Source organism: Ictidomys tridecemlineatus, chromosome 2 (assembly GCF_052094955.1).
Source record: "Ictidomys tridecemlineatus isolate mIctTri1 chromosome 2, mIctTri1.hap1, whole genome shotgun sequence".
In the NCBI taxonomy this organism is placed as follows: domain Eukaryota; kingdom Metazoa; phylum Chordata; class Mammalia; order Rodentia; family Sciuridae; genus Ictidomys; species Ictidomys tridecemlineatus.
This window is the reverse complement of record NC_135478.1, coordinates 76,752,305-76,770,322: the sequence shown is the minus strand read 5'-3', so window position 1 is coordinate 76,770,322 and position 18,018 is coordinate 76,752,305. Positions and strand designations below refer to the sequence as shown.

Here is an 18,018-nt window from a genome sequence, read left to right as displayed (position 1 = left end):
TAAAAATGGTCTTTATAATGATCATTATGGCCGGACACGGTGGTGCACACCTGTCATCCCAGCAGCTCAGGAGGCTGAGACAGGAGGATTGTGAGTTCAAAGCCAGCCTCAGCAAAAGCGAGGCTGCTAAGCAACTCAGTGAGACCCTGTCTCCCCAGTACCAAAAATCACAATCATCATCATCATCATTGTGACTTTTTCATTTTAGATTTTTTTTGTGGGAGGAGGGTACCAGGGATTGATCTCAGGGGCACTCAGCCACTGAGCCACCTCCCCAGCCCTATTTTGTATTTTATTTAGAGACAGGGTCTCACTGAGTTGCTCAGTGCCTCGCTTTTGCTGAGGCTGGCTTTGAACTCGCCATCCTCCTGCCTCAGCCTCCTGAGCCACTGGGATGACAGGCGTGGGCCACCGAGTCCAGCTCATTCCAGTTTCTAAGACCTTAAGTGCTATGGTTTGAATGTTTGTGTCTCCTCCAGAATTCCTACAGAAACAATCTCCAATGCACCAGAATTAAAGGCGCGGGGGTGGGGGGGTCCTTTGGGTGGGGATTAGGCCAGGAGGACCCTACCCTTCCTGAGGATATCAGTGTAAGCAGGGCTTGAGGGGCGAGGCTGCCCTCTGTCCCTGTACCCCAGCCCTGCCAGGGCTTCATCACGAGCTTCCCGTCTCGGGGACTGTGAGAAATCAATTTCTGTCCCCTCTGAATTGCCAGGCTTCGGGCATTTTGTTCCAGTGGCACGAGCTGGCCCACGCGAAGCCGCTGGGAACAGCCGGAAGAATCAAGATCTAATTGTGGGCTGGGGATGTGGCTCAAGCGGTAGCGCTCGCCTGGCATGCGTGCGGCCCGGGTTCGATCCTCAGCACCACATACAAACAAAGATGTTGTGTCCGCCAAATACTAAAAAAAAATAAAATAAATATTAAAAAATTCTCTCTCTCTCTCTCTCTCTCTCTCTCTCTCTCTCTCTCTCTCTCTCTCTCCTCTCTCACTCACTCTTTAAAAAAAAAAAAATCTAATTGTGACCAGTGACTCCTCTGGAAATCCTGAGGACGCTCCTTTGGTTAGCGATCCAAGGACGTGATCAGCGTCCAGCTGTCCCCAGGAGTCCACATGCACAGGAAGAAAACAATCCCTTACGTAACAGGCAGAAGGAGGCCATGTTCTGTTTGTGATGCAGAATTGGACGGTTAGCTGGGCTTCTCGTCCCCAGGGAGGATTGCCCAACATTTGTTAGTTATTTATTGGCAGAACTGGGGATTGAACCCAGGGCCTTGCTCATGTCAGGTGAGTGCTCCACCCCTGGGCCCCATCCCCAGCCCTATTTTGTATTTTATTTAGAGACAGGGTCTCACTGAGTTGCTTAGGGCCTCACTTTTGCTGAGGCTGCTTTGAACTCTCTGTCCTCCTGCCTCAGCCTCCCGAGTCCCTGGGATGACAGGGTGCACTATTACTCTTCTCCATGCACTGAAGCAGGGCCCGGGAGACCCAGCTCCCAGACTCTGCCTGAGCCAGAAGCCAAACACCTTCCCTCTGTAACTCTGAGGCTTCCTGCAGGATGAGAAGGGCCCAGCCCGAGGGGAGGGGGGAAGGAAACTTGCTTCTTTTTGAGGACGGGAGGCGGGGGAAGAGAAGGGGAGACGCTGGGCCACAGGAGCAGGGACAGGCCGGTGTTGGCTCCTTTCTCCTCTCCCGGCTCTGCTCCGGGGCCTGGATCACAGCCCCACCTGCCACGGTTCGGATGTCAGCACATAAGTTCTTTCCTGTTGTGTTCTGTTTTGCTTTATCTTAGGGAGGGGCAGAAGGGGACACAGTTCAACCCACGCAAAGCGACAACTTCATGTCTGTTTTGTTTGTTTGCCATTGTGGGGTGGGGGCCTGGGGTGTGGCACGAGAAGGACCAGACCACCTGTCAGTAACAAAAATGGCCCTCTCCTCGCCTGCCAAGGCCTAGCAGCCCGGACACACCATCTAAGATCCATGCCGCTTCCTGGGTCAATGGCCCCGATTGCGCAAGGCCCTGGAGAGCGCAGGGCAGAGCAGTACTGTGAATAAGGAAGAAGAAACCGTGGGGCGGGAGAGTCCGCGTGGCTGAGTCCTCACACAGGCCACAGGGCATTTCTACAGCCCTCTCCCGCTCACAGAGAGGAACCAGGGCACAGGGAGGAAGAGCCACTGCCCACTCTGCTTGAGGCCACAGCCTCACCGTGTGGCCATGTCCACCTGCCATGCCCTCTCCCTCAAGCCAGCCAGACTCTGGAAGCTTCTGGAAAGTTCTCAGTGCTCTAAGGGGGACCCCTGTGGGTGGGCCTGAGGGCAGAAAGTCCAGGTCAGTCAGCTCTGCGGGCCTCCCGGACACTAGGGGCGGGGGCTTCGGAGCTCTGCTCGGTGGGAGCCAGGACCCCCTGAGGAAGCTCATCACCATACTAAAACCTTCTAGAAAATGAATCACCCGAACGTCCACCAATAATTCGTTTTTGTTTCTCTATTTGCTGTTTTTAGATATACACGGCAGTAGAGTGTATTTTGACACAGACGTACGTGGGGTGTAGCTCCCTATGTATGTGGCTCTACGTGATGTGGAGTTTCCCGGGTCGTGTGGTCATAGAGGGACATGGAAGGTGACGTCCCATCATTCTACTGTCTTTCCTATTCCCATCCCCCTCCCTTCCCTTCATTCCCCTTTGTCTGCTCCAGTGAACTTCTATCTGCCCCCAATGTGTGTTAGCATCCGCATAGCAGACAGAGATCATTCAGCCTTTGGTTTTTTGGAACTGGCTTATTTCACTTAGCATAATAGCCTCCAGTCCAGTTCCATCCATTTAATGGCAAATACCATGAATTTCATTCTTCTTTACAGCTGAGTAAAATAAATAAATATATATGTATGTGTGTGTGTATATATATATATATTATATATATAATAATATATGTAATATATAAAATATACCACATTTTATTTATCCGTTCATCTGTTGAAGGGTACCTAGGTTGGTCACCAATAACATTTTAACTAGATAAATTGTGGCACCTCCACTAGGTCTACTAGGTAGTGACTTGAGTGTCCAAGGCTGTCTAAAGGAACACTTGGTGACCTGATTAAAAAATGAATAAAAATGTGGTAGAGGGCTGGGGTTGTGGCTCAGTGGTGGAGCGCTCTCCTAGCGTGCACAGGGCTCTAGGTTCAAGCCTCAGCACCACATAAATGTGAAACAAAGATATTGTGTCCACCTAAAACTTAAGAATAAATATTTTAAAAAATGTGGTAGAACAGACCCCACTGGTCTCTACCCTGAACTGCCCTCCTTTGTCCTTGGGACTGGAACCTGGTCTCATCTGAGTGGTCACCCCTCTCCCAGGTGACCCAGGAGTGGATCCTGATTGGTGTAAGCCACCCTCCTTTCCCTCACTGTGATTGGTGGAGCAGCAGCCACGTGACCCAGTTCTGACCAAAGAGGTGAGGGGAGCTCTGCTGGGGGCTTCAGGGGAAGGCGTTTTGCAACATTCTTAAAGGGACAGTCTTTCCCCTTCTGGCAGATGCCAAGGTGGCTTCAACATCTGACATTGCAGAAGCCATCTTTGGACCAGGAGAGATGTATCTTGGGGACAAAGTCTGTTCTCTGAAGGTGACAAATCAGGGGCAAGGAAGTGCCCTGAGCCCCTGGTGTCAAGGTTGGGCTGCTGAGTTCCCACACTCCGGGCCTTTTCAGTAGGGAGGGAATGCCTTTGCTTGTGGCCTCAGCCATCTTGATTCAGTCTTCTGTTACTTGCAGCCCAAAACACCCTCATGGAGATGATCTTCTTTCTTTCATATCTTGCTTGGTTTATTTCCAAGGGTGAGTCCAAAGGCAGATATTAACTCTCAGGGGTCTTCAGGGCTTTCTTTCCTGCCATTTATATTCCCAGCCTTTTAAAGTACGCTGATTGTCTGTTCCTCTGCTTCTCAACTCAAACTGTGAGAAAAAGACTGAGCCACAGAAGGGACTGGAAATGGAATTGTGGGGCAGGAGAGAAAGGTCTGGGGCCAGGGGAAGTCCCCAGTTCCTGCTTTGTCCCATAGAGGATCCTGGGGATAGGGGGGCTTGACTAGGCTGACCACAGGGCCCCTTCATATCCTGCATTTTAAGGTTAAGCAAACTTTTTCCATTAATCTGTGGAAGAGTCTGCAGCCAGGGGACTAGAACAAGGATCATACGAGCACAGCAGGCCCAAAGAATCCAGAAATCACCAACCAGAGACATTTTGATTCCCATAAATGAACACACTGAGTGTTCCTAGATCGAGAACGGAAGGGGGTCAGGAAACCCACATCCCATTCTCTATTCTTCCTCCCACCTGCCTCAGTTTCTGAATTATTTTTTACCTCTCAGGAGCCATTCATTTGGGTCTCTTCCTGCTCTTTTTCCAAGGAGGGAAAGAGCCGTTGAATCCAATCTCTTGCCTATTTGGAGAATCTGGGGGTGGGCAAGCAGAGGCTAACGGGTGCCTCTGGGACCCCAGAATCTGTCTCCACTCAGCTATTTCCAGCCAAGCTGTGAGTCTTCTCTAACTATAGCCAAAAGCCTCTTCCTCTGATCTGTACTAATTCTTAGGTCTCTGTTTTACTTAACCCAGGAAGTAGAATAAGCAGTGAAAGAGAAGGTGCCACAAAGTCATATGGGTGTGGCGTGGGTTCGAATCCCAGCTCTGCCTCTGGGCGAGTGGTTGATCAGTTGATCCCTCTGAGCTTTCTTGTCCCTAAATGCTGGTTTTACTGTCCAGCCTTCCAAGGGAGAGGAAGTAGAATGACTGACGTGGAATGGCCTCCGGCCACCTGTCACTATGCCTAAAGTCTCATCCCAAGCCAGTGGTTCCCAGGAAGACTGGACAGTGTCCTGAGCATCCTAAATCCTGCCATCGACCAGGAGTCCACAGGCCAACAGCTAAGGCTGTGAGAGTCCCCTTTCCCACCATGTCCCTGCTCCACAGGGTCAGCATCTGGAAGCCAACTGGAAACTCCTTCAGCCACCCAGATGCTTGCTCTCGGGTGCCAAATGTCCACATGGTGGAGACCAGGGCAGGCGTAGCCTCGGGCCTCTGCCAGGGTCAGTTCCCTGGGCTCCAGAGTCACGGGGCATCATAGGACACTCAGGTGTCTGGATATGCTTTGTCACCCATCATCTGTGCCCCATGCAAACCTGATGCCCGGTCGATGGCTTTATCCAGAGGGGTGTAAACACAGGAGTCCGCGGCCAGCCATACCCGCCAAACCCTTCCCAGAGCCCTGATCCGGAAAAAGAACCGCAAAACCATAAGAGGAGTCGGGGAGACATCTGGTTCCTTTATTTCCAGGCTGCAGTAAATCAGGCCGCAGGGGAGGGAGGGGGCCAGGGGAGGGAGGGGGCCCCAGGAGGGAGGGGGCCAGGGGAGGGAGAGGCCCTTAATGGGAACCTCCTTCGTCTGATGGCTCTGAATTGTGCAAGAGAGCAACCAAGACTCCTCCACTCCCAACTGAGTACCCCAGGCCTCAGTGTCCTTGTCTGTGAAATGGGGAGAAATGGCACCCTCTCCAGCCTTCATCCATAGAGGAAAAAAGTAGAAAATCAGGTATATTTGGAAATCATGTATTTTTTCCTATTTGTTCTTTTTTGAGTGTGTTTTGACATGTCGTACATACGTGGAGTAGAGCTTCCGATTTCTGCAGTTGTACATGATGTGGAGTTTCACTGGCCGTGTGCTCCTGTGTGGATACAGGAAAGTTATTCAGATTCCTTCGACTCTCTTTCCTATTCCCATCCCCAGTCCCTTCCCTTCATTTCCACATTTCTAATTCAATGAACTTCTATCCTCTCCCCACCCAATTGTGTGTTAGCATCCATATTTTAGAGAGAACATATGCCCTTTGGTTTTGGGGACTGGCTTATTTCACTTAGCATGAGAGTCTCCAGATCCATCCATTTACCAGCAAAAGTCATAAAGTTATTATTTTTAATGACTGAGTAATATTCCACTGTGTATGTGTATCACATTTTCTTTATCCATTCGTCTGTTAAAGGGCACCTAGGCTGGTTCTGTAGCTTAGATATAGTGAATTGAGCTGCTATCAACATTGATGTGGCTGTGTCCTGTAGTGTGCTGATTTTAAGCCCTTTGGATATAGACAGAGCAGTGAGATAGCTGGGTCAAATGGTGGTTCCGTTCCAAGTTTTCTGAGGACTCTCCACACTGCTGTCCAGAGTGGCTGCACCAACGTACAGTCCCACCAGCAAGGTATGAGGGTACCTTTTCCCCACATCCTCACCAGCATGTTTTGTTGCTTGTGTTCTTGATGATTGCCATTCTGACTGGAGTGAGTCAGCATCATTTTAATTTGCATTTCTCTAGTGGCTGGGATGTTGGGCATTTTCACTGTATTTGATCATTTACGTATTGTGAGAGTGTATTGTGACCATGACCATCATGGTCCTTGACGGTGATGGTGATAAAAATGTGAGCTGCTGACCATTTTTTCACTCAACAAAAAACTGTGAGCACTTTTCCGGGCTCAGCTCTGCCCTGGGTGATGGGGTTCAGTGGGAGGGACGGGCGGAGCTCGCCACCCACAGCAGGGCAGACCCAAGGCAGCCAAATACAGAAAGAAGTGCAATGATCAGACAGCACCAAGGAGGAAAGAGACCAGGGATCTGCTAGAGAGGGGGACCGCGCACCTTAGCCTGGCCTCTCTGCAGAGTGGGGGAGGGGCAAAGGTGACCAGGCTGTGACCTGCAGGGGGTGGTTGCCCCTAAGGGCTAAGCACTAAGGTGGGGGGTGTCTCCTTTAACTCCCTGGTAACCCCAGGAGCTGCAAACTCTGATCGGATCCACTGTGCAGATGAGAAAACCGAGGCTTGGGGAGTTGAATGAGCTCATCAGAGGTCTCCAGCTGATGTAGAGTGTGGACTAGGATTCGAGCTCAGACCGCGTGACTCCCGAGCCCACCTGCTCCTGTCACGGTGATCAGAGGCCCTTAGAGTCAGGGTCACACTGGGATAACCCCCAGGAGGGCTTGGTCCTTCCTGAGACTGTTGCTTTGGACAGACCTGCAGGATGATTCCCCCAGATCTGGTCCTCTCCTCCTGCTGGCTGGCCGGGTGCCCGTGGGAAGTCGTTTCTACAGTTACCACCAACTATTTTATTTTTAAAAAGACTTTTATTGAGGCTTAACTTACTGCTGTGCGGTGCATTCACCGTAGACACACCGAGAAGGGAGCGTAACCTGTGAGGACTCCCATGTGACCCCTTGCAGGTCAGGGAACACCCCTCGCCCACACCTGGGGCAATTTGGAAGGTTGAGTTCATGCCCCCAACATCACGTCTCTGCCCTGAAGTGACTTTTGCCAAGACCTGCCTCCTTCCAGCCAGGATTCTGCCGAGGCTCCCGAGGAGAGCCTGGGCAGAGGTCCTCCAGGTCAGACCGGGGGCCTGGGGGACAAACTCAGAAGTGAAGGGGGCGGCCTGGCGAACGCCGACCACATGCAGGAGCATTTGCACTCACTCAGCGCACAGCGGCCAGAGAGGCAGGAGGTCCCCCGATGAGCTGCACCCCCGACTTCGTTTCAGTCTGTGAGCCGGAGAGGGGAAGGGCGGGACAGGATGTGTCTCTTCCAAACTCCAAAACCCTAAGCCCCCCCAAGGCTGCCTGCAAGTGACAAGCCCACCCAACACGGCTTCCCTCCCTCCAGGACAAAGCAATCCCCAGACCCCCTCACTGGGGCCTCCTCAGAACCCGACACCAGAGAGGGAGCGCACCCTGTCATGCTCCCTTCAGAGGACAGTTTGTGTCTGCAGGTTGCTGGGGAAACAGATTTTTTGAGACCAGCAGGGCTGGGACCCCAGCTTGATCACTTAGTAGCTGTGTGGCCTCAGACAGGTCACTTCACCTCTCTGAACCTCAACTTCTCCATCTGTATGTGGAGAGAGCTACAGCTCCTACCACAGAGGTTGCTGCAAGGACTCAATGAAATAATGACACTCAAGTGGCCACCCGCACTTGAACATGCCCGATGACATTAGCTCCGGCCACCAGGTTGTCCTTGTCAGTCACTGGACCATGCACAGGCCTGAGCTGCTTGCTGCTGGCTCCCCACCTGCCCTTGGACCAGGAACCCAGGCCATGCTGGGGGCAGCCACATCCTCCCGGGGGGAGGCACTTCTAGAAGATTCCCCCCAGACAGAGCCCAGGTGATGGCCAAGGCTAAACCCCGGTCCCCGCAGCTGGACATCTTGTCTGCACAGACCCCCGCGCCACCCCCGCCACCACCCCCTGAATCGCAGCATGAACAGGCCTCCGCCGCCCGAGGTGAACCTGTGCGTTATTTATGGGCTTCATTATGTGCTCGGGCCCCCGAGGATGGTAATTGTGCACCCGGAGTCGGTGTGAATCCTGTTTACTATTAATTCATGTCAATAAAGCAAAGCATCGAGACTCTGTGTAGAGACACGGGCTCAGCCTGGCTTCCCACTCACCGCTCCCCTGAGAGGGCCCGGGGCTCTTCACTGTCTCCCCATAGTCCCCCTCCAGGGCTCCACCTCCCCTCCCCCAGTCCAGGGACTGTCCCTGCTCAGCTGGGACACCTCACTGCCTGCTTCCTCTCTGCCCGGCTCCAACTGGGTCCCTGCACAGCAGCCAGGGCCGTGGACACGGGGTGCAGACCTGATCAGGCCTGGCCCCTCGCTCTCAGGGTGAAGGCCTCCCCGGGTCTGTCCAGCCTCCGCCCTGTTCCCGCACGGAGTCCCCACTCCCGTGTGACCGCTGTGTCGATCTCCCAGATCAACAGGACTGGCCACCTGTCCCCTCCCCCAGAGCGCCCCCTCCAGGGCCTCTCCACCAAGCCAGTACCCACCAAGGTAACTCAAGCGTGTCCCCCAGGGAGCGTCCTTGTCTCCTAATGGGGTCAGGTCCCTCTAGAATAAGTGTGTGGCCTTCACTGGGGGTCTTCTCCACGGGGATGGGCGGGTTTGGTGGGTTTTAATGGTCAGCTGTCTGTCCCACTCTCCAGAGGTCAGAGACGGTGTGGCTTGGTTATCCTGTGTCCCAGGGCCTCCCTGGGCTCCCAGCACAGAGCAGGTGTTAAATGCGCTGTAATGGGCGAGTGGGTGGATAATAGGTGCTCAGGTAACAGGTGTGTGGGTGGGCGGTGGGGAGATGAGTGGGTGGATGTGTGGGTGGATGGTGGGTGTTGGGGGGATGGGGAGTGTTAGGGGATGGTCAGTGGGGGATGGGCCCTTGAGCTGGCCCCAGCAGTGCTCAAGAGCAAGACTTAGGAGCCAGGAGGCCTGGCCTTTCTCTCCCATCCGCCAGGCCTTTGCTCTTAGACTGACCAAGTCGCCACCCCTTTGCGTGCTTGGTTGCTAGAAAAATGGAGGTGGGGGCCCAGACAGCAGCCCTGGCTCCAAGCCAGCTGCCCCCTTCCTAACCCGTGTCCCCCAGGTAAGCGTGACCAGCTCCTAGCCTCGCTTTCCGCACCACCCACAGGGCCACGGTAGTCCTCCCCCCCCCCCCCCGCAGGCCAGTCACAGGGTAGGTGACACATGGTAGGTCACACATGGTAGGTGACACATGGTAGGTGACACATGGTCGGTGCTCAGTAAACGCCAGAGCCCTCTCGGTCATCAGTGTGCTCTGCTCCCCCTCCCTCCCTCCCCCACCCTCAGGTACTCTCTTCTCTTCAGGTCTCTCTGCCATTCGTCCTCATGTCCCCTCGACCCACCTGGCCCCGGAGGTAGCACTGAGACCACTGGCTGGGTCCCGGCCCAGAGAGAAGAAGCCAGGCCCTGGGCGTGTGGGTTACCCGTGGAGTGTGACACAGGAGCACGCTCACCAACTGCAGGGATTACAGAAGACACCGTGGGGCCAAGACAGGAGGGGATGTCCTGGTCACACCGACATCCCTAACAGAAAAAGTCAGTCGGAACAGGGACGCTGGTGTGGCATCCAGGAGAGAGGGGGGAGGACAGCTGGTCTGCATCCCGTCCTGCTTGTCGGCGACCCCCGTGACCCCATGAATTCCTGGCCCCCCGCCTGGCCGGGCCTCCCCTGCAGCCCAGGAGAAGCACTGTCCCCACAGCCCGGAGGCCTGAGTGGCAGAGGACCGCCTCCGTGACCCGGCACCTAGCGCCTCCTCTGTGAACCTGGGCGGGGACGGCAGGGGCGCTGGGCCGTCTTCAAAGCTCCATTTCCCGTCCAACTGTGCAGGTCGCTATCCCTGAGGCCGTCGGAGGCTCGGATGGACTCAGAGCTCCCCCATCGAAAGCTCCCAGACCCCACAGGAAGGAACAGTCTGTCCCTTGATGAAGTGTGACTCCAAACAGCCCAAAGATCGGGAACGGGCCCAGCGTGAGGTCGACGTGACATCTGGAGGACAGGCTTCCCAACCAAGGGACCTGGGCGGTTCGGGGCCAAGAGGCCTCCGTCCGACAGAGACCTCGGGGTGCGCTGAGGGTGGGGGTCCCGAGGGCGGGGGCGGGGTGCTGATGGGTGTCCAGGGAGCTGGAGGCCAAGTGCATTTTCTCTGCCGTTTTGGATCATTTTGAAAACGATTTGCAGAAGCTCCTGAAAGGGCCATTGAGATTTTCACATTGATCTGCTGAAAAAATCAAGCTACGCTCAAAACCTAACCTCTCGCCAGGCGCGGTGACGCTCGCCTCCGATCCCAGGCTGAGGCAGGAGGGGTGCCAGGACGAGGCCAGCCTCCGAAACATGGGGAGGCTCTGTCTCAAAATACAAAATAAAGCAAACAAACAAACACACAAAAAGCCCTGGGGATGTTGCTCGGTGGTAAAGCGCCCCTGGGTTCAACCCCCAGCAGCACCCTGTTACAAAGAAGCCCCAACCTCTCTAGCTCCTTCCTGACTCTGCCGCCTTGTTTGAACCCAGCAAACTGAGGTTCCCATCCAGCCTCCAGCAAACTAGCTGGGTGACCCTGGGCAAGTCCCTTAACCTCTCTGAGCTGTGATTCCTCATATGCAAAAGGGAAATGACCATTGTGCCTAGCTCAGGGCCACCGTGGGGAGTAAATATCTTATGGACGCTGAACATGGGCCACGTGATGGTCTGGAATCTTCTCAACAGACAAATTCTCCATACCAGAGGGGAGCCTCTGGAGGCAGAGCCTGGGGCAGATCGCATCTCTGCCGCTGTGAGGCCGTGTGTGTGATGCTGGGTGCCTGGCTTCCTTCCTCAGAGCCTCCGCTCTGTCATTTGTCAGTGGGACAATGTCACTTCCCGCCAAAGGAAGGAGAGAATAAGCCAGACACGGAGGTGCACACACGGGAGCTGTTTGCCTTCCTCTCAGGGACGTGGTTCGGCAAGGCAGCTTGCAGGCTGTCCTGCCAGGTAGCACCAGGTCCCCACCGCCACCCCCACCCCTGGGCCGGCTGACGTGCCCCACCGTGGGGAGCTCTGGGGCCAGCTGCCGTGCCCACGCCTTGGTCGGTCTTTGCTTTGCCTTTCCCCAGACTCCAGTCCCGGTTGCAGGCTCCCTGGTGCGGACCTTGCCAGAATCCACAAAGCCCTGCGGACCTCGTCTCCATCTTCTCAACTCCTCTCAAAGCCAATTTCACGATCAGGGGCGTCTGTCACTCCAGTCGGTATCCTGTGCCTTTCCACAGGCCTCACCCGGAGGGACACTGCAGGGCCAGGATCTCGGGGGACGAAGCGTCAGCTGCTTCACACTAGGTTCCCCCTGACCTCTCCTGCTCCCTCCAGGGACTTTGGAGAGGACCCAGGGTATTCCTGGGGTACCCAGTAGGCAGCTGAATACCACAGCCTCAAGCCAATCTCATTTCATGGGGGTGCTTTTGAGAATCCTTCCTTGGCTGCTCTGGGTGGGTCCAGGCTGGTCTCCCTTGGAGCTCAGGGTGCTGGTCCAAGGTCCATGTGAGACATGGCCGGCTCTGTCCCCCATGCCACTCAAAGACAGGGGTTCCCCACCCTGGATTCAAAACATGGTTCACCCCTACGCAAAATACAGCGAGTATCCATCAAGGAGCAGTCACGAGGTGCCTGCCTTGGTTTTCAGAAGGCACGTCCCCGGGCACCCCTGGGCACCCCTGGGCTGGGAGTGACCGCTGCAGGTCTCCCAGGTGAGGCTCACAGCATGCTGGTCTCCCTCTCGTTCACGGAAGACTTGTCGTTCACTGACGACATCCGGGTGAAGCTCCTGTGGCTGGGGAAGGAGGAGTGGCCCGTGTCCTCACTCAGAGCGTTGACCAGGCGGGAGAAGAGCGTCACCTTGAACTTCTTGAAGTCCTGGCCCATGAAGACGTACAGAAGGGGGTTCATGCAGCTGTTGGCGATGGCGAGGGCCGTGGCCAGGGGCAGGCCCAGGCTGAAGACGGGGCCAGGCAGGACAGTGTGGTGTAGCTCCAGCAGGTAGAGAGTGTGGTAGGGACACCAGCAGCAGAAGAAGGTGACGATGATGGTGATGATGATCTTTAAGGGCTTCTTGGTCTTGGCCAGGCGGTGGCGCCGCAGCCTGCAGACGATGGTGAGGTAGCAGGCCGTGATGACCAGGACGGGGACCAGGAAGCCACACAGAAAGCGGGTGACGGTCACCAGCACGTGTGGGCTGGACCCGACCCGGCCGGACGGGCCGGCCGCGGACAGGCTGAAGTTGTTGAAGCAGGAGGTCTTGCCGTGCAGGCTGGCCGTGTCCCGGAAGACGAGGGACGGGGAGCTCAGGAAGAAGGCCAGGACCCAGATGACCACGCAGGCCGTGTAGGCCAGCCGGACGCTGCGGTGGTTCTGGGACCAGACGGGGAGCAGCACGGAGACGCAGCGGTCCAGGCTGATGGCGGTGAGCAGGAAGACGCTGGTGTACATGTTGTGGATGAGCAGGAAGCTGCTGACCTTGCACATGGCCCTGCCGAACACCCAGTGGTAGTCCAGGGCGGCGTAGGTGATGTGCAGCGGCAGGAAGACGTTGAAGAGGAAGTCGGCCACGGCCAGGTTGAGGAACCACACGCTGTTCACCGTCCTCTTCATCTTGAAGGTGGCGATGACGATCACCAGGCCGTTGCCCAGGATGCCCAGGAGGCAGACGAGGCTGTAGATCACCACCACGAGGACCCGGGTCACCCTGGCCTCCGGGGGAGGGTGGTCGTCCAGCACCAACACGGGGCCCAGATCATCCAGGTACTCGTCGTCGTAGGGGAGCGAGGAGTTATACTCCGCGTCCTCCATCCTCTGCAAGGCAAGGCAGGTCATGAGGGGCAGCTGGGCGACAGTGACCTCCCGAAGCTGACCCGCGCCAGCAAGACCAACCGCGCCCTGCCCCGCTCTGAGCAGACCCCCCTCCAGCAGTGGCCCAAGGCCAGAGAACTGGGAAAAGACCAAGCTGCCATTGAAATCCGAGTGTCAGCCGGTCACAGTGGCCCACGCCTGTCATCCCAGCGGCTGGGGAGGCTGAGGCAGGAGGATCAGAGTTCAAAGCCAGTCTCACCTAAAGCAAGGCGCTAAGCGACTCAGTGAGACCCTGTCTCTAAATAAAATACAAAATAGGGCTGGGGATGGGACTCAGGGGTCGAGTGCCCCTGAGTTCAATCCTCAGCACCAAAAAATTCCAAGTTTCAGGTCTGTCCTGTTGACGATCATATCTTCTGCCTCTTTGGGATCCTCTCCTTCCCCACCGTTTAATGGGGAAGGAAATATTCACCCCAAAGCCCCTAGAATAATGGGGAAATTGCCCCCTAGGACAGAGAGGCATGGTGCCACGAACTTGGTTCCAGCCACACTTCCAAAACCCTGCTAGCAGCCACCCCCGTGCTCCCAGCCTGGCCGGGGCCACTCGTCCCCTTTGGAGACCTGAGCTCAGACCACAGGAGTCCCTCACCGTTCAGTGCTGTGGTGTCCAACGGGGGTCCCCGGTCGGCCGGTTCCTGTGTACAGCTGAGACACCTGAGGGGAGAGGGAGGCGGCAGGTGGGTCTGGGTCTGAGGACAAGAGGATGGCGCAAGTTCAGGGCCAGAATCAGGAGCCCCTGGGCTGCTCACACCAGACACAGGAGGCGCAGAAGTTTGGGGTCTGAGTAGTACTCAGCTGAGGTCACTCAGCCCGGAAGGGATCCAGGTGGGGTTTGAACCCTGCATGTGACCTTGCACGTGATCACTGCTTCCAAGACCTCCAGAACTTGAGAGCTCTTCAGAGGCTGGTCTGGGTACAGTGGCGCAGGCCTGTAATCCCAGCAGCTCAGGAGGCTGAGGCAGGAGGATCACAAGTTCAAAGCCAGCCTCAGCAACTTAGCAAGGCCCTAAGCAACTCAGTGAGACTCTGTTTCTAAATAAAATTTTTAAAAAGGGCTGGGGATGGGGCTCAGTGGTTAAGTACCCTGGGTTCATCCCTGGTTCAACAAATAAAAAAGAAGAACTAAAGTTGTCGAGGGTGCTGGGACCGGACACACAGGAAGCCCCCAGTAAGGGAGGTGGCAGCCCCCGGGGTCACGGCCACCCAGGGCTGGAACCCCGGGCTCAGCCCCCCGCGCCCACACTCTCTTCTCTGCCCGGCTCTCCCGTCTTGAACAACCGGCTCCAAACCAGACGCCGGAGCCGGGCGAGGCTGCCCGTGGATACTTCATGATAAATACCTGCAGGTTCCTGTGCGTCAGTGTGTGGCTGGTCCTCAGGGACCTGAGGTTCTACTTTATTACATGAAAGTCGTCCTTTGCTTTTATTAAACAAAAGCAGTTGGGAAATTCCACGCAGGACTCTGAGATCAAGGGGCTCGGGATTTGAGCTTCGGTGTCTCTCCACTCTGCAGGCTGAGGGGGCAGCCCAGGGTGTCCACTGAGTGTCCCCAGGGGCACTAGAATAAAGACGGGGACACTGGAGCTGGCCTCTCATGATTGGAGGACGCTGACGGGGGTTGGTGACCCCTGGGGTGACACGCTGAGCTGGCAGGCACCCGGGACTGGCAGAGCTCTCCCTCCGGGTTGCTGTCACTCAAACCCCAGGAGGGGCTAAGTGAGGCTCCGGGAGGTGAAGGTCCGGGCAGAGGCCGGGAGAGACCCTGGGCTCTGAACCCGCAGGTCACGCTGCCCCTGAAATCGTGATCCGTTCAAGTCAATGGCTCCCACCAAGCAGGTCCCTGAGGAAGAAATGACCTTGTCCAGAGTCCCAGTGCTGGTTCTCCCAGGGACAAGGACATGGCTGTGCCGGGGCCCTTCCCACGGGAGCTCACAGGTACAAGTGCGGGCCCAGGGCAGGTCTGCAGGCCCCAGGAAGCCCTGCGGGGGGACAGCCACCAGCCTGGGAGTCCGAGGCTTCCTGGGGCAGGTGGCTTCTGAGTTGGGTTCTGAGGGTCAGGTGGAGTAAGAGGGTAGAAGGGAGGGGCCGGCTGGGGCTCGGGGGTGTGGCCCTGGGTCCGTCCTCAGCACCACGTAAAACTCAATAAACAAACTCAGGGCATCGTGTCCATCGACTGAAAATATGTTTTAAAATAAAAGAAGGGAGAAGGGAGGGAAGCAGGGCATGCCGGGCGCCTCCCCCCCCCCACACCCCCCTTGTGGGGACAGGAGGGACATCCAGGACCCCAGCCGCTCCGCAGAGACCAGCCGCACGTCGTAACCTGGTGGCTCTCAGCCTGGGCTGAGGGCACCGTGGAGCCAGAGGCCGCGTCGTCCCGTGTTTGGGTCCGGGTCAAGCAGGGCTGGCACAGAGGCCCTGACAGCCCCCTGACAGCCCCTGGGCACGTCTGTCTGTCCACCCTCACCCCCCCAGCAGGAGTCGAGTGGGTTCGATTCCTCTGTGGGGACGGGCCCTTCCCCCGCTTCTCGAAATCCCCAGGCACCAAGGACCCCGTGCAGATGGCGATGCCCAGCCACGTCCTTCAGGATCCCTCTGGATTACTTATGAGACGGGACGCAAGGCAAATGCGGCCTAAATACGCTGAATGGTTTGGGGACAAGGAATGACATGTTCAGTGGAGATGCAATTGTTTTTCCAAAATATTTCTGATCCCGGATACGGAATCCTTGGGCACGCCCCTCGCAGGCCGGCGTCGAGTGCTGGTTATTATTATTAACTCCTCAGGCTTCTCCACGACCCCTTAAACTGTCTCTCCTCTGAGCGGAGGGGAGAAGGCCAGCTGGGAGGCCAGAGGACGGGGACCTTCCTGCCCTCCTGTCACACCGATTCTGAGTCCAAAGGCAGGTCAGGGACAAGAGTAAGATTTTGCTTCTCAAAGCCAAGCGTCTCAGATGGAGGTAAAGGACCCCTCCCTCGAGTTGCTGGGAGCAACATGCAATGACAATGACCCTTTGGACAAGTTTTCGTTGTAAAGAGCTAGCACATTTTAGTCACTTGTATCCCACCAAGCTTATGAAAGAGAAGAGTCTACGTGATTATATACACAGACTATGTGCGCACACGTGGTGAACAACTACTCAGGTGCTCACTATTTGCAAGATTCCATTCCGTACTCCCAAATGGCCCTGAAGGGATAACTCCAGTTCATAGATGAGGAAACCAAGGTTCAGAGAGGTGAAGCCACTTGCCTGAGGTCACACAGCTGGGCGGTCTGCCTCCAGAATCTGACTTCTAGAGATCCCAGGTGAAAAGGCTCAGGTTTCCCCTGCCTCCTTGCAGGGTTAACAGCCCCCACATCCCACCTACTCTGAGCCCAAGCAGTACCCTCCTCACATTCCTGGGGCCCACACAGGGATCCTTCCCTGAGCCACCTTCTCAGACTTCCCTCCTCTTTACCCCAAGTTCCACATGAGATGACACCTGCCGAGCTGTGTGACTCCTGGTCCATGGCGCTGCCATTTCTTCCTTCCTGGTCAAGGACAACATTGTGTCTCCCGAGACACTGAAACTGTTTCCTCTTTCTCCGTAACGCAAGACCCTGCGACGGATCTGCTGTTCCTTTTTTGATGTGGCTACAAGGAAGCTCGGAGTGGATTTTGCAGGCTAAAGGCAGCCGTTCCCTCACCGCTGCTGGCCTTCAGCCTCTGCCTGGGTTTGGCTGGGTCTCTGGTCTGCCCGGATGAGGCTTTCCATTGGTTTTAGTTCCTTGTGAGGCAGAGTTGGTGGGGTGCACACAGAGCCCGGGCGGACTGAGGACGCTCGCCTGCATGAGCTCATGCAACCCAGGGGTGACCCTGCTGTCGCTTCCGTTGAAGGGAAGCCCATGTCACAGGGTCAGCCAAGGACAGATGCACATCCAGGTTGCTCTGACCCCGACCTTAGCCCTTAACCACAGGGCTTGCTAGAAAGCCGAGCACATTTTCCTGAGCCTGTTCACATCCTTCCTGATGCTGCAGGGTCCCCGGCTCCACCCTCCGGGGAACCTCTCAAGGAATGCACCCTCCCCAGATTTGGGGACAATCTGGCTGAGGTCTGGGACACACGTCCAGGGAGGGGAGTCTGGCCAGCAGCCACATTATCTGTCACAGCCAGGCTGACAGCAGAGCCACCGTTAGTGACCATTTGGTCAATCCCCGGCTGCTCACCTCTGCGAGTCATGAGTTATTTATGTGACCGTGGCCAGGGGACGCCTCTGACCGGGCGGCAGGACATCTGAGCACAAGAACTGGATCTTATTCAGCGCCACGTCCCAGGACCAGAGCCAATGGTGGGCACCCACTGTTCTTTGTTGTCTTGTTTTATTTTTCTGACGCGATCCTCTAAAGCACTGGTGGCTTGAGCCTGCTCCTGGCATGGTGGCCTCGGGGCAGTGGCGTGTCCCAGAGCAGCCCTGGGCTGTGTGCGAGAGTGCCCCAGGGATCAGGGCCTCCTGTGATGTCCCCTCAGGCTCAGGGTCTGGAAATCACAGAGGGTCACTTCTGCCCTCTTCTCTCTATAAACAATCACAGGCAAAGAAGGAATGCGGGAAAAAAAAGGGCCTGTCACCCTTTGTCCCCAATGAGCATCTTACATGCCTCAGCCCGGGTCCCCTAATACCGTCCGGCAGAGGGAGGGATGAAGGACAAGGTGACTTCACCCAGCATCTCCTGGGCAGCCAGTCACGAGCTGCACTCTGACGTCACCCAAGAGCCGTACAGG

At 56.2% G+C, this 18,018-nt stretch overlaps 1 protein-coding gene across 1 annotated transcript in view; it reads right to left on the bottom strand.

Moving 5' to 3' along the window:
- Nucleotides 1–7,148: 7,148 nt before the first annotated feature.
- Cmklr1 (chemerin chemokine-like receptor 1) overlaps nucleotides 7,149–18,018 on the bottom strand; it is a 36,419-nt gene continuing 25,549 nt past the window's right edge. Inside the window, exons 2-3 of the mRNA XM_078038977.1 lie at nucleotides 13,851–13,915; nucleotides 7,149–13,204 (exon numbers count right to left, since the gene is read on the bottom strand). Coding sequence (XP_077895103.1) covers nucleotides 12,110–13,201 — 1,092 coding nt within the window. The 5' untranslated portion in view covers nucleotides 13,202–13,204; nucleotides 13,851–13,915 and the 3' untranslated portion in view covers nucleotides 7,149–12,109. The remainder of the gene's footprint in view (nucleotides 13,205–13,850; nucleotides 13,916–18,018) is intronic.